At 37.3% G+C, this 15,709-nt stretch overlaps 2 protein-coding genes and 1 long non-coding RNA gene across 6 annotated transcripts; 1 reads left to right on the top strand and 2 right to left on the bottom strand.

The window, feature by feature from the left end:
- Positions 1 to 305: 305 nt before the first annotated feature.
- LOC106400460 (myosin-11) lies at positions 306 to 8,248 on the top strand. Of its 3 annotated transcripts, XM_013840818.3 has the most exons (11): positions 306 to 451; positions 536 to 642; positions 1,156 to 1,265; positions 1,364 to 1,564; positions 1,654 to 1,776; positions 1,875 to 2,039; positions 2,177 to 6,688; positions 6,986 to 7,141; positions 7,317 to 7,418; positions 7,503 to 7,648; positions 7,728 to 8,248. In XM_013840818.3, the coding sequence occupies exons 3-11, from the start codon at positions 1,188 to 1,190 to the stop codon at positions 8,002 to 8,004; spliced, it is 5,760 nt and encodes a 1,919-aa protein (XP_013696272.1). In that variant the 5' UTR covers positions 306 to 451; positions 536 to 642; positions 1,156 to 1,187; the 3' UTR covers positions 8,005 to 8,248. The 3 variants fall into 3 exon arrangements, with proteins under 3 accessions (XP_013696272.1, XP_013696271.1, XP_022558965.1); XM_013840817.3 differs by having other exon boundaries at positions 326 to 642; XM_022703244.2 differs by lacking the exons at positions 306 to 451; positions 536 to 642 and adding an exon at positions 669 to 733.
- Positions 8,249 to 8,251: 3 nt separating this feature from the next.
- Positions 8,252 to 9,863, bottom strand: LOC106400461 (membrane-anchored ubiquitin-fold protein 6). 2 transcript variants are annotated; one of them, XM_013840820.3, is made up of 4 exons: positions 9,719 to 9,863; positions 9,237 to 9,562; positions 8,741 to 8,911; positions 8,252 to 8,580 (listed from the first exon to the last, which is right to left on the bottom strand). In XM_013840820.3, exons 2-4 carry the CDS (start codon positions 9,364 to 9,366, stop codon positions 8,525 to 8,527), a joined length of 357 nt encoding a protein of 118 aa, XP_013696274.1. In that variant the 5' UTR covers positions 9,367 to 9,562; positions 9,719 to 9,863; the 3' UTR covers positions 8,252 to 8,524. The 2 variants fall into 2 exon arrangements, with proteins under 2 accessions (XP_013696274.1, XP_048612777.1); XM_048756820.1 differs by having other exon boundaries at positions 9,237 to 9,763.
- Positions 9,864 to 13,497: 3,634 nt separating this feature from the next.
- LOC111202280 lies at positions 13,498 to 14,862 on the bottom strand. Its single transcript, XR_007323451.1, has 3 exons — positions 14,426 to 14,862; positions 14,262 to 14,351; positions 13,498 to 13,956 (listed from the first exon to the last, which is right to left on the bottom strand). It is a non-coding gene; the product is annotated as an uncharacterized LOC111202280 (long non-coding RNA).
- Positions 14,863 to 15,709: the final 847 nt, after the last annotated feature.

The following is a 15,709-nucleotide window of genomic DNA, read 5'->3' as shown; positions in this document are numbered from 1 at the left end:
ATTTTTATAACAAAAAATTAAAATAACTATCTGAGAGAATTTTTCTAAAATTAACCATAAATAAATATGAAATTGGTGATACACCTCCGAAAAATGAGAAAAATAAATAAATCTGAAATTGGTGACACACCTCAAAAAAAGAATGAAAATATAGTCCGACATAATAAATCTGCATTTCTTATATATGGAAAACAAAATGGGACCATGTGATTAAATAAAATGGGGAAATAAGGAAGGGAGATTAATAAGTGGCTTTGGCGGGATGTCATTGTTTCTTAATTAATCCTTATCTTTTACTTAAAACCCCAAATACTACACACACTGTTGTGTTTTGTGAGACTGTAATCAAATCATCTCCATCTGATATTTCACCAACACTTGTCAATTAATCAACCCTAAAACCTAATCTCCTCCTCCTCCTCCTCCTCTTTTCCCCTAAATCTCTAGATCCGTAATGCAGCTTAATCCCACATATCCTTATTACCATATCCCAATTTCAAATTCACACACTTTTTAATATTATTATTATTCTCAGTGGGAAAAGCTGGAGAAGAAGAGACATCGTGGTTGAAGAGATTCTCCATTGGTGGGCGTTATTGCATGCTTCCGACATAAGTACTCCCCTTCAGATCCGGACATAAGGTGACTCATCTATCTTCTCATTAATGCACAACTAACCATTCTTTTTCTTATTAGTTTCGTTTCCAAATCTGGTCATAAGAGTCATGTTCTGGTCAGTGTTCTTAGCATTTTTCTCGCAGTTGAATCGGATCTCTTTGCTCTCAGTTTTTGAGTTTCAAGTTGACTAAAGTTTGGGGCTTTGCTTTGGATCTGAGGATTTAGCTTAGCAATTGGCACTTTTAGATTTTGTTTTTGTTTCCTTTCTTGGAATTGAGGAAATACCCTCCTCAATAGTTTCAGAACGCTTGATTTTAATATATCCCTTTGTTGGAAAGATTCAATTTAGCTTCTGGTTGAACAGCTGATGTGACTTGGATCTAAGCTTGTACTAGATGATGGTCTCATTGTTCTGTTTCTAATCTCTTTGATCATTTTGTCTCTGCTATGCTTGTTCTTCGATGTAATTACAATGGCTGTAACCGGATGAACACGGAATATTAAGAAAATTGAGTTCCTTGCTTATGTGTGTTTCAGGTGAGGAGGCTGTTTTGATATTTTCTCTAGTAATGTCGAGACTTGCGAAATGGAAGCTGGAGAAAGCCAAAGTCAAAGTGGTCTTTCGCTTGCAGTTTCACGCTACTCATGTAAGTCAGAATAACACACTCAGATACATGTTGATGGTGTGCGTCATTTGGAGGATAACACAATCAGATAAATTGGTTTGTTTTATTTTTATTAAAAGGTTCCACAAGCAGGATGGGACAAGCTGTTCATATCTTTCATCCCTGCTGACTCTCTAAAAGCTACAGCAAAGACAACAAAAGCACTTGTCAGAAATGGGACTTGCAAGTGGGGTGATCCCATTTACGAAACTACAAGGCTGCTTCAGGATACAAGGACCAAGCAATTCGATGAAAAACTCTATAAGATTGTTGTGGCCATGGTACTTTCTTTTTTTTCCATTTTTTCTTGTCTGATTTTTCTGACTCGTAGTTTCGGATTTAATTTTTGATTCCCTTCTTATGAGTTCAGGGTACTTCTAGATCTAGTATACTCGGAGAAGCTATGATCAACCTTGCTGAATATGCTGATGCCTTAAAACCGTTTGCTGTAGCATTGCCCTTGCAAGGCTGTGATTCAGGAGCTATCTTACATGTATGGAACATTTAGTATCTTTTCTCTATTGATTCAGGAGCTATCTTACCTCTTAACCTTAGAGATTGATTGATCAACTTTCTGTTGTTATTTTTCAGGTCACTGTACAGCTGTTAACTTCAAAAACAGGTTTTAGAGAGTTTGAACAGCAGAGAGAACTCAGGGAAAGGGGACCGTCCACCACCCCTGACCATAGCAGTCCTGACGAATCCTCTCGTTCCAGAACTTCCCCTTCTGATGAGTCTCTTAGTCATGTTGATAAGGTCACAATATGCTGCTAAATAATATATTTATATGTCTGTAGTATTATTCTCACCAATTTATAGGATATTTTTATCACACAACTAGTTTTGGGTGTGAGGATGTTGAAACAACTTATATTGTCAATACTTTTCTGCAGACAAATATAAGAGGGAGTTTCAGAGAGAAGTTCCGAGATGATTCTTTAGTGGAAGAAGCTGTGAGGCCAAATGACCCTGATTCATCACTGGGATTCGATGTCTCTTCAAATACATCAGGAAGCCTAAATGCAGACAAACATGACATATCCAGCACAAATGAAATTGACAGCCTCAAAAGTATGGTATCTGGAGATCTGAGCGGACTTGCTCAGAGTTCTCAGACAGAGAAACACGCTCGCGAGTGGCACAATGGCTGGGGTTCAGAGTATCTTAATAAAAACAGCGATTTGGGCAATGCCATAGAAGAGAACATTAAGCTTAAAGGCTTCGTGGAGGATATGGATTCGTCCATTAATGAGATTAAGACTGAAGTGAACTCGTTGCAGTGCCATGCAGATGATATAGGTTCCAAAGCTCAAGAGTTTTCTCAAATACTTATCTCAGAGATCAGTTCTGGGGATCGGTTGGTCAGAGAAGTATCTTTGTTGAAGTCAGAATGCTCAAAATTAAAAGAAGAGATGGAGAGGTTACGCAACGTCAAAACACATGTTGGATATAACAGCAAAGACCAAGACAATGTTTCCCACAACCTACAGCTAAGATGGCTGCAGGGTCTTTCAGTTGTAGAGGATAACGTCAGAGAAATTCAAAACAAAGTTTGCTATAGCTACCATGACAGGGACTTACGCTTGTTCCTCTCAGACTTTGACTCTCTGCTCGGAGTTCTACTGGATTTTAAAAGGCAGATTAGCACAGTACCATCTGAGAAAACCACCACCTTAGCGGAGAAAAATGAGAGAGGCATATCAGGTTCTCAGTTGGACACTGAGATTTATCAACCAGAGCTTGATCCCCTTCAGTATCTGGGTATGCCTGATCTTACATCTCGTGAACCCAATTCAGCAGATTCTGCAAATGCCATGAGAGACAAAATACTCGAGCTTGTGCGAGGGCTGGACGAGTCTAAAGCTGAACGTGATAGCCTTACCAAGAAAATGGATCAGATGGAGTGCTATTACGAATCTCTGGTCCAGGAGCTCGAGGAAACTCAAAGGCAGTTGCTAGTAGAGTTACAGAATCTAAGGACTGAGCACTCCACATGCATCTATAGCATCACTGGCGCTAATGCTGAGATGGAGACGTTGCGCCAAGATGTGAATGAGCAAGCACTCAGATTTTCTGAGGAGAAGAAAACTTTGGTTTCTCTGAATGAAGAACTTGATAAACGAGCTGTGGCTGCAGAGGCAGCACTTAAAAGGGCGCGGTTAAATTATTCTATTGCTGTCAACCATTTGCAGAAGGATCTTGAATTGCTTTCCTCTCAGGTTGTATCTATGTTTGAGACCAATGAAAACCTCATCAAGCAAGCTTTTCCAGACCCTGGTGATTCAAAGCCTGTGAAACAGGACACTCGTGATGTAAAACTCACACAGTTTCAAAATGAGAAGAAGGGGATGAAGGAACGGCCCTTAAAGGGTGATATTCTTCTGGAAAATTTGCAGAGATCTCTTCAAGTGCAAGAAAGCCTATATCAAAAGGTTGAAGAAGAACTTTATGAGATGCACTCAAGGAACTTATATCTGGAAGTATTCTCAAAAATTCTACAGGAGACTTACCTTCAAGCAAGTGTCGACATTAGACTCATGAAAGGGAAAATTGATGAACTTGGATGGCAGCTTGAGCTTTCAACAGAGGCCAAGGAAATGTTGAAGCAGAGGCTGGATATTACGTTGGACGAGGTCTTCTCTCTGAATGAGGAGAAAACCACATGCATTGCCAAATGGAATGCTGTAGCTTTTCAGAATCAAAGTTTAGAGGCAAATCTGCAGAATGTTACTCGTGAAAACTTCATCCTACTGCAAAAGATTGATGAACTGGAATCTGTAGTGTTGGAGTCCAAGAATTGGAAAAACAGTTATGAAACATGCATTTGTGAGAAAAAAGAGCTCACAGAGCTTGTGGAGAAAGAAGCGCTTGAAAAAGTTAATCTTCAGAAACGGTTTGCTACTGTGCAGGCTGAGTTTGATGATCTTCAGAAGGACGTTGGCAGTCTGAAGGACAAGCTGATGAAAACATTAGGTTGCTACAGTGAAAAGCTCATTTCCTTGCCTCTGTGGGAAGGGGGAGTGGATATTGATTTGGAGTCCCCTGATTTAGCAGAGCAGCTTGAAAAATTCTTGCGTAAGATATGTGAAAAAATTCTTGTACTTACGAAAGAAAATAAAGATCTGGTGCAGGAGAAATCCAAGACAGAGTCTTATTTGAGGGCTGTAGAGTCTGACATTACTGAGCTCAAGCAGACGCATGAGAATAGTACACAATGTTTGGTTGCTAAACTTGAATGTTCCACTGCCCTCCTCGAGAAACTTCAGATGCAAACTGAGTCTATCGTGGACAGAATGAAGGTCATTACCGAAGCTGAACAAACCTATGAGAGCTGTCACACCGACTTTGTTTCTCGCCTTGATTATTTTGAGAATGAAGTGCGTCTACTCGTGGCTAAGAATGAGGCGCTTGGCCAAGAGATCTCAGAACTAAGCTCTGTAACTGTTGAACATGGAAGAACCAAGCTGCTTGTGGAAGAACTAGCTGAAGAGAAAAAAGGTCTTCTGGTTTCTCTTCTGGATAAATCTCAGGAAACCTTGGGTCTTGTGCGTGAGCTTGAGAATGTAAGGACAACGTTTGAGCAAGAGTTGAGACTTGAAAAAAGCTCAAGGCAGGAACTAGAAACAAAAATGCAAGATCTTACTTCTAAATTTCTGAGCTTTGATGAGCAAAGCTCTGAGTTAGTCCATCTGAAGCAAAAGGTTTCGGATTTGGAGTTGGAGAAGGCAAATCACACTCATCTTTTGTCAGGATATGAGACATCTCTGAGAAGCTTGAATCGTGATTCATCGTATATTTCCGATCTAGAATCTCAGTTACATGCAATGATGGAATTTTCAGTAGCAGCAGATATCCAGATCCTTTTCACAAGATCTGAGTGGGAGAGTTATGCTGAGGAGAAGCACAAGGAACATTTTGAGGTACTGACTGCACTCAATGGCTCTCGTAATGTAGAAGCTCAGTATATGGATAATAATATAAAGCTATTGACAGATCTCGACTCTGTAAAATCAGAATTGAAAATTGAGAGAAGTTTGAGAGACAAATTAGAGAGCAGAATCGAAGAACTTGCGTCTGAGTTAGATGAAAAGCACCTGCTATTGGATAACTTGGATTTGCAGAAGAAACTTTTGGAGAAGATGGTAGCTGAAATGGAATCTGAAAAGTCCTCTCAGAGTTTGGAGTATGATAGAAACGCTCATCAAGAGTCTTCTTTTATTGAAGAACTGTTTCAGTGTCTAATAGCTGGAGATGTTCACCATGTTGTTACAAAAAACCAGTGTGAGACCTACGTCAATGACCTTGCAGAACAACTTAGCTGCTGCTCTAAGAGCCATCTTGAGTTTCAAAAGAAGCAAGCTGATATGGAGTCTGCCCTCAACCATTGTCTAGTGAACGAGAAGCGGTATAGGGAAGAAAACAATCAACTACTGATTAGTCTCGAAGTCTTGAAGTCTGAGCTAGAGGCTTCCATGGCTACAAGCAGAGCTCTTACTGATAGAAATGATGAAATGTCAGTTGAGATTGAAGAGTACACAAATAGGGATGAGAATGCAGAAAGAAGTTACTCTGAGAGAAGCCTATGTGCTAATGAGGTTGAACAATTGAAATCTTTGTTGGTTGAGCATGAAGAAGAAATAGAAAAACTGATGGTGTTAAAGGCTGAGGCGGAAATAACAGTCGAGGTACTGAAAGATAATCTAGCTGAGCTGTGTGGAAAAGGTGCCAGAGAGCTTGAGAAACTGCAAAATAGGTGTAGTGATCTCACTCAGAAGCTCTCTGAGCAGATTCTGAAAACAGAAGAGTTCAAAAGCTTGTCCATCCATCTGAAAGAGCTCAAGGACAACGCTGAAGCTGAATGCACTCACGCCCGTGAAAAGACGGACTACCAAGCCCCTCTAACTCCACAGCAGGAGTCGTTGAGAATCATTTTCATCAAAGAACAGTACGAAACCAAGCTGCAGGAGCTTCAGCATCAACTGACCATGTCCAAGAAGCATAGCGAAGGAATTCTGATGAAATTACAAGACTCCATTGATGAGAATGAAGCAAGGAAGAAGGCAGAATCCAGCCATTTAAAGAGAACCAAAGAGCTGGAAGATAAAATATTGGAACTGGAGGCTGACATGCAATCTGTTATAAATGATAGACGTGAGAAGACAACAGCTTATGACATGATGAAGGCTGAGCTGGATTGTTCGTTGCTTAGCCTCGAGTGCTGCAAGGAAGAAAAACAGAGGCTTGAAGATTTTCTGCAAGAGGAGAGACTGAAAATGTCTAAAGAGCTAGAATCAATGAGAGAATTAGTACAACGTTCCAGCTCTCGTAAACATATACCGATGGAAGATGGTGTAACGGAGTTGGCTGACAAAGATATAATTGCAAGCCCCAGACCGAAATTTCAGGTAAACGTCTGTTAGGTCTCCCGTTTGGTTTAGCATTTATCAGCAAGTTATTTCATTCTTGTCATAGACCTCATGTGAAAAATAGTTTTGCTCCTAGCTTTCATGTTAACAATCTGGTGCACCTTCTTTATGAAAAGCTATGCATAACTAATTGACGTGATTAATCAAATTAGAAATGACTAGGTTACTACAATGTTTTCTGTAAATATCATTAAAGTTGGATTGAAGCGTTTTATTCTGTCCATCAGGGTGCTTATAATGTTTATATACCTTTTAACTATGTTTATTGTTCATCAGGGTGCTATTCAATCGAGGGGTGTAAAGGAAAACGGAGACCAATCACCTTCCAGAGAAGCAATGGCACTGGACAACACTGAAGAAAGCCTAGCTTTGATCAATGATAACTTTAGGGCAGAGACTTTAAGGTCTAGCTTGGATCACTTAAAAAATGAGGTAATGTTGCATTGTTGTTTAAAATGTCTTAGGGGGTGGAGTCAAAATAAATGAAGAGATAAATAGCACTAGCTTAGTATTAGGATTTGATGGCAATCTTGAATCAGAAATGTATACTAGGAAGCCATTTTTTTTATGTTAGAGCCTGCTGAATCCTTTTTGGTCTTCTTTACAGCTAGAACGGATGAAGAATGAGAATCTACTTGAATCTCAAGATGATAATGATTCAGACACCAGATTCCCGGGTTTGGAACAAGAGCTGATGCAGTTGCGTCAGGTGCGGAAGCTTACCATTTACAGTACAGATTGTAATATATTGAAGCATGTGTGTCCACAAGTCTTATGATCGTCTTTTCTACAGGCAAAAGAAGAACTTCAAAGTATATTCCCTCTATCTCACGAGAATCACAGCTGCGGGAACGCATTGGAAAGGGTTCTTGCTCTGGAAATAGAACTTGCTGAAGCATTACGTGGAAAGCAAAAACAGTCAACCATCCATTTTCAGAGGTACATGGTCCTGCAGGAACTAGAAAGAACTATACTAAACACTGAACTTACACCCCTTTTTTTTTGCCTGAAATTGCAGCTCTTTCTTGAAGCAACACACAGATGACGAAGCAATCCTCCAGAGTTTCAGAGACATAAACGATCTAATCGAGGAAATGCTGGCGACCAAAGGGCGATATGCATCTATGGAGACAGAGCTCAAGGAGATGCATGACCGTTACTCTCAGCTAAGCCTCAAGTTTGCAGAGGTTGAAGGAGAGAGACAAAAGCTGATGATGACTCTGAAGAACGTAAGAGCGTCCAAGAAAGGAACGGGATTAAACCGTTCATCTTCAGCAACTCTTGGTGAACATTAATGCACAGATGATGATACTATGTATGTATATATGTCCCCAAGGATGTTGAATAATAAGTCCAAGTTCTAACAGTGGTCTCCCAAGTTATAGATAGCTTAATATAAAATGTTCTTTAATTCAAAGATATGGTGTTCTCAAAGTGATGTCTTCTCTGTATTGTACAGAAACCCAACTTGTTCAACTCAGAGAATCAAACTGTAATTTTCAATTACTAGAAAACTCCTGTTATGTTTTGTCTTTCAAACTGTTTGTTCTGCACGTATTGTATATATATAAAAAAGCAATCATCCTTCAAGAATTGTAGTACATTTTCTTGAGCCATTTTTGATAAACAATGAAGAAAAGATGAAAAATAAATTATCAACCACACAAATGTAAACAAGTTCTGTAATGAAGATCCTTTGTTTTTTTTTTTTCCATGTCTATGCCAATAAGGGAACTTCTCAGCTGAGCATCAATCACCCAGTGCTATATATTATCATGAAGGATAAAATCTCTATATGATCCAATTTACTTGCAGCTACAAAATGGTGCATGCGCAACGATTCTTCATGGGAGGATCATTCTGCAGTTTTTCTGTGTAACAGATGAAAGTAAACATATAATGAGATGATATGTCCCAAAGGATCTCTGATGAAAGTTTGGAATCTGAATACCATATTAATAAGCGACTAGAGAATCAAATGAAACCTACTATTAGATGATGATAAAGAAAAAAAGTAAATGAAACAATTACCACTCTTTTTGTCTAAAGTAGGAGGGCGAAGAACAACATGCATAGTGATGATCATTCCTGGAAGTTCACCAACGGGAAGCCTTGATTCAGCAAGTGTCCTGTTGTTGTCCAGTATCTTCCCCGCATTGATGAGCTTCAAATCATTTACAGTCTTTGGAATGTTTTCTAAGTCTGGTCAAAACAGAGATAAATAACACTTGAAAATTGCAGTTCTAACACAACCTTAAGTAGTAGAGTATCATTCCAAACAAGGCCATGGTTACCAAACATCTAAACCATGAAAACAATAAACCAACCTTTTATCTGTTAAATTCTCAAACTTTACAAAGCTCTCAGTACCTAAACTTAGGCAAATAAAAGCGTTCGGTATACATTAAATCATTACAGGAACAAGAATCAAAGAAGATGAACTTCTTAGCAAATCAAATTTCAATGATGGAAAGGCAGAAACAAGAATCAAAGAATATGAAGTTTTTTTTTAAGAAACATATGTTACCTTTAGGCCATTGAGAGATGATCTTCTCTTTGAGAGAAGAAACAGTCATAGATTGATTGTACTTGGAGGGACCTATGTCAGTGCCATCAGCGAGTCTAAACTTGAGCTCTATCCAATCTTCACCTGCCATTTCTCTATTTCCCCCACCAAAACCCCCAAATACAAAAAAAAGATTCAAAAGTCTTCACCTTTTCTCTCTCTGGGGAATATCATCGAACACAAGACATGCTTTTTCGCCAATCCAACCAAAATACCAAAACCCAAATCAAGTTTTGTTGAAAACTTCAAAACCCAGTTGCTGAAACAGACGCGCCAAGAGGGATTGCCTGCAAAAAGAAACAGACTTTAATCCTCTTTTTGACGGTTTCTGAAGAAGAACAGATTCAATTATAATTGAAAGGTTTTCGATTAAGAAAAAAATGAAAGAGAAAGAAGATGAAGATGAAGATGAAGATGAAGATGAAGAAGAAAAGAAGAGAGACGCTTTGGGTTGCAAGGCTGTGTCTTTGAGCAGCACAGATTTTAATTTGTCAAGTGAGATTCTTCTTTATTTTGACTTTTCTACCCTTCTCTTAATCTCTCACAATTATGCTGACTTTTTCTTTTAATTATCAAGAAATTTTGTCTAATTAACCTTAGATTGTTTGATGGTGATATATATTGACGATATGAGAATATAGTTTTTTATATGTATAATGCAAATATGATTAGGTCTAAACTCTGGCCATGTTGTACTATATCAAAAATGTACTAGTGGATTTCTCAATTATTTGATTTATGTTAAGTGGGTATTGATACTCTTCTTGACATTCTTTTAAAAAAGAAAGATATTGGGCTTATTTGTGGGTTCCCTCCATGTCATCTCTCAATTATTTTATAGCATTTTGTTCCTTTAAATACTTTGGGCATATATGCCAAATTTTATATGTGATTTGTAACAAGGGGTAGTCCTGGCATTTAGGAATGGTTAGAAAATGGCAGCCACCAACAATATAAGCCTAACTACTTAACTAATTTAAAGATGGGAGTATTTAATAACCTAATGCTAACTCATAAATACGACAATGGTTCACGAAAGACCTAAAAAATTTTTTGTCACAAATATAGATTCTAAAAATAAAAATGACCAAAATAGACTTAAATTTTTAATCAAAAAAGTAAATATACACTTATACCCCTAGGGTTAATTAATCTAGACATTAGAGTTTAGAGTTAAGGGGTGGAGTTTAAGGTTTAGGGTTTAGAATTTAGGGTTTAGGGTTTAGAGCTGGAGAGTGGGATTCTGGGGATAGGATTTCAAATTAAAAAAAATTTAAAATTTTCGAAATAAAAAATGTTATTTTTGTCATTTTAGTTTTTTGGATCTATTTTTGTGACAAAAACTAAAAAGGTCCATTTGAGAGGATTGTCGGTAGTTTATTGTTATTCTTTTCTTTATGTGGAGTTTAAACATTCAAGATATCTCTTCTACATAAGCTGAGTTGTGATTCTTCTGAAAATTGTAATCATTTACGTTTAGCACTATAGACAAGGAACTCTAGTGATCTAGATATGAAATTAAGTGGTATTCTTAATGAATTTTGATGAAATGCTTCTAAACATTTGGTCCGGGAAATGTTACCCAAGTATAACTATGTTTTTCAAGTAGTGAAGCCAAATGTAATTATGTAAACCAACCTGCAAATGATAAAATTTGGTATAATCGGTTTGTTCAAATAATGCGAGAATACAAAACCGATGCAACATAATTTGATTCCGGTTAGATTCGGTTAAATTTTCAAATGTTCGCCAACCAAATACTATAAGTTATGAAGGAAAATTCGTTCGTGCATTCCACGAAACACCAATACATCTCTTGAATGAAATAAATAACAGCCTAGTGATGTTTAGATAATACTAGGGCCGGGATGTGATGTTTTTTTTCAAAATATACTTTCTTTTGCAACCATTTTTTTGGTTTGTTCACTATGACTTCGATGGTTTTTCAATTGGATCATCCTTTTGAAGTGATATCGAGATTAAGGGTGGGCATTTCGGTTTAACTACAGGTTTGGTTTGGATTTGGTTTGGTTTGGGCTATTTGGATCTAAGAAAACTTGAACCAAAATCAACCCAAATTAATATGGTTTGGTTTATGTTCAGTTTGGTTAGGTTTTAATTTCTGTTTGGTTTGTGTTCGGTTCGGTTTTAGTTTGGTTTGGTTTGTTTTTGGTTGGGTTTAATTTGGTTTTATTTGTATTTTTCAGTTCAACTGAGTTGATTTTTTTAGTTTTGTTCTAGTTCAATTAAAAAAATATGATTTATAAAAACATAAATAAATCACCATTTGATACTATATCATTATTTACTTCATATTTCTCACTCAGTCATTGTTTACCAATATGGATCATTTATTTTGGAGAATATCCCCGAAATGGAGGATCATTATTTTGCTTGGATTCTCTGGTATATATGGAAATGTAGAAACAACAAAGTTTTTAGCAATTTGGATATGGACCCGATAGATACTCTCAGATTGGCAGAAACTGAATCGTTACTTTGGGCGGAAGCACAAAACTCTCAGACTCAGGGTATTTACCGCACCCAAGTTCATGTACCTTTGACAATCCTGAGTATACCAGGTAGATGGTGTTTTACGGACGGATCTTGGAAAAATGAGGATAGATATTCAGGGGAAGGATGATATAGTACTCTGGAAGGTTACGATGGACTAATGGGAGAAAGGAATACGAGAACGAGTCAGTCGCCACTACACTCAGAGATAGAGGCTCTCATATGGGCAATGGAATGCATGAAGAATCTTAGACAGTTTTGTGTTACTTTTGAAACATATTGTGCTCAATTGGTGAAGATGGTTTCGGAACCAGAAGAGTGGCCAGCCTTTGCAAGCTATTTGGAAGACATAAATTTTTTGAAGAGAAGTTTCAACAGCTCAGAGATCATTCATATACCACGGACACATAACTCAAAGGCGGACAGTCTCGCACGCAGTGCAAGGAAACAACTGTCGTTTGTCGTTCATATGGATGCAGAGCTACCGGGGTGGTTCGCAGAGTCTACATGAGTCTGCTTTGTTGCTGACAAAAAGAAAATTATTATCTTCAAACCTAGTATAAATAACATAAAATAACCTTTCCGTTTTGATGTTAATGTATGAAATTCATATTTTTCTATTTTATTTTTAGTTGTGTTTATTCTATTCATTTAAAAGTAAAATGTATAAAATTATGGTTAACTATTTTAAATCTTAATATTATTAATATATTTAATTAATCTAATTAAAAAATACTTCGGTTTTTCGGTTTGGTTCGGTTTAAAACCAAACCGAACCATTTATATTGATAAAATCTTGAACCAAATGGGTTAGACATATACCTTGGGTTCGGTTTGGATCGGTTTGGGTTCGTTTGGGTCGGGTTTGTTTGGTTTGGTTTTTTTTCTCACTTAGTATCATTGATTCTTAGGCATCAAGTACTATCCGGCTTATGTTTGTTGATTTTTCCTGTTTTTAGTTTTATCTTTTTGGTCTAATTTTTAGTTTTATCTTACTCTTGTTCTTTCGATAATTGTTGCATTATTACTGGTTTTGTGTATGTATTGTAAATTTTGTTTAGGTCAACTTTTCATTTGGTTTGTTGAAATTTTGTGGGACAATATTACAGTATTTGGTATATATATATATATTTCGTCCATTCCTCATTTTGGTTTGATACCAAAATTAAAAAAAATTCTCTTGAATATTAATTTATGGGGATAAAAGTTCTTTCGCGTTAGATAAAGATAAAGAAAGTGCTTCCTTTTCGTCCTTAAATTTACAAAAAAAAAGTGGCTTGATGGTTGAAGCTTTTGCTTGAAGCTCTACAATGGTAATGATTTTTGTGGAAACTAAGATTTACATATGTTAAACTCTGTTGGTAGGCCAGTTTTGCTGACATATATACTCTAGTATGCCAGTTTTGCTGTCATATATACTCTTGTGGGGGATAAGGTTTTGCTAAATTTTGTTCTCAGTCTAGGAGTTCTATAGCAGGTTATAAATTTTGGAGTCATATGGTTTTATGCAAGTCACTGTTCTTATTTTATGGTGAGTTAAGGAAGTTGAACTCATGCTTCGTTTTCATTACAGTCATGTACTACATCTACACAAGCAATGCGGCAGGTCGAGAGAGCTAACTTAGATTCCTTTTGAGAATAGGCAGAAACACATTTGGCCTTGGTCCTGCATTTATACGGGTTACGTAAGTTTGTATTTGTTTAGAAGTTTACATAATCTTCTATCTTATTTGGTCTCTGTTCAATGAGATTAACACTAATTAACATTAAGCTTCTTCACAAGATTACAAACACTTTTGTTTTCTAATAAAACTTGAAACACTGAATTTCTTACCTAAAGAGAGGGTAACGACGATTCTGATAGTTGGAGTTGATTCTAAACAGTTCTGGTATATATTCAGAGACTATATACGCAGTGTCTTTCCACCAAGAAGCTTCAACCTGTCACATGAAGCCTTTTCTTAGCTCGTGTAGCCGTCTGTCCAGCTCATAAGGACACTCCTTGAAATTCGTTTCACACTAACAGTTCTATCAGAGAAGACAACATGTTCAGAGACTATAAAAGCGGTGTCTTTCCACAAAGAAGCTTCAGCCCTCTATTACACGAAGCCTTTTCCTAGCGTCTTCCAATGCAGTATGCAGCTCTTTTCAGTATCAACAAACGGATCTGAAAATTATATCCTACAGAAGTTAGAATAAAGATCTGGATAGAAAAGTTTTAAGAGTTACCTGAGATTAAATTATCTCCCGAAGAGTGAAAATAACAATTTGGATATAAGAAATTGAAATTTCTAAGAAAATTAAAGCATGACTTTGTTTCTAAAATCCGAAGACAATGAGTCTACACGACGGCTTTAGTTTTAAACTAAGAATGATCAAACACATGTAAAAAATAAACTTAATCAACAAACCGATTCAGAATTATATCTCTAATAGGCTATTCTTTCAGCACCCCCGTGGTTATGTTTTCACCTTCAATCACCTTCAATCATCCCCGTGGTTATGTTTTCATGTTTAGAGATTTGATATCTTCAATAGGTGTCATCTTCTCATCATGAGTATCTACTTTGAAAGAAAGAAGCACAATTAGACATGTCCCTTTGTAAAATATTTGCCTAAAAGAGTAATTAATTTACCCTGTCCGAGAGCCTATCAACCTCCCTCGTGCCTGATTGAATTGCAGCAATTGCCTTATCTATCTCTCGTCACACTCTCTGTCACTTGTTCCATGGCTTCCATCTCACTATTTCCGTCACTTGCTCCATCTCAACGCCGCTTGTTCATTGTTATGCGCCTTTGCTGCGTTGTTCTCCACCGCTTACCTCCGCCGAGTGCTGCGTTTCTCTCTGTCGCTTACTCTGCCGCTTTGCCACTCACGTACTCCGCGTCTCAATTCTTCATCTTTCTTGGTTCCAGATTTTGCTTGACATTCCTGTCCCAGAACCGTAACCACCTCAGCGGTGGAGGAACATCTACCCAACCTCAAATCAAAAAGAAGAATTTTCGAGTTAGCCATTTCTCAGAAAATAAGTTTACTTTGTTGGTTCAACAGATCGAGAAGATGGTTTTGAGAGGAAGAAAGCTAACCTTTTTATACCTGTAGATCACCGCCTCGCAGAGGATAACTTCACATTAAAGTATAGATCGTGGCTAATGGAGTTAAGTAGATGTTTAGTGCGATGAATATGTAAGTGATTTAATTTCAATTGATGGAAAAGGAGTTCAAAGGACGCAATCGAAACCCTACAAAAGAAATCGTCACGCCGACTACAACATCTCAAGCTTTCGGACAGCAGAGAAGAAAGAACACTATGAACCCGAGGCGTAGGTCAGTAACTCTTGGGCTTAGTTAATATGAGAGAACACAGAGCCCACACACATAACACGGCCCACTTCCATGTTGTTTCTGTTAACGCGCAGCGTTTCATTTAGAGGACACGTATCAGCATAGGAATCTTCAACTTATCTAGCTGGCATCTTACGTGGCGGAACTAAGAGGGAGCAAAACACTATTATATATAAATAGATAGATATGCATTCAGGAAAGGAAAGAAAAAAGGACTTTCTCATTCACATCAAATTAAAGTAATACGAAAATTAATCACAAAAGAGATTCGTTGAAATCAAGAACCAACTTTCATTATAAGAAAAAAGGAAGATATAAAGAGAGGGTGAAGTGTCAAATGAGAATCAGAAAATGGTTTTATGGCTTTATGAGCATATGAATATGATACGTTCTTGATTCCAACGCATTAACGATATTTTCAGTCTTTCTTTTAACCTGTTTTCTTCTTCTTCTTCTGCCTCCAACATCCATAGTGTTAGGTCCTTAGGTCCACCATTATTGGAAAAACCAAAAAGAGATTCTTAACCGAACCGGCACTTCCGGTTAAGCAAAATGATCAATAGCTGAAACAATT

This window comes from Brassica napus, chromosome C5 (genome assembly GCF_020379485.1).
Source record: "Brassica napus cultivar Da-Ae chromosome C5, Da-Ae, whole genome shotgun sequence".
In the NCBI taxonomy this organism is placed as follows: domain Eukaryota; kingdom Viridiplantae; phylum Streptophyta; class Magnoliopsida; order Brassicales; family Brassicaceae; genus Brassica; species Brassica napus.
The sequence above is the reverse complement of the archived record's forward strand: the minus strand, read 5'-3'. Positions and strand labels throughout refer to the sequence as shown.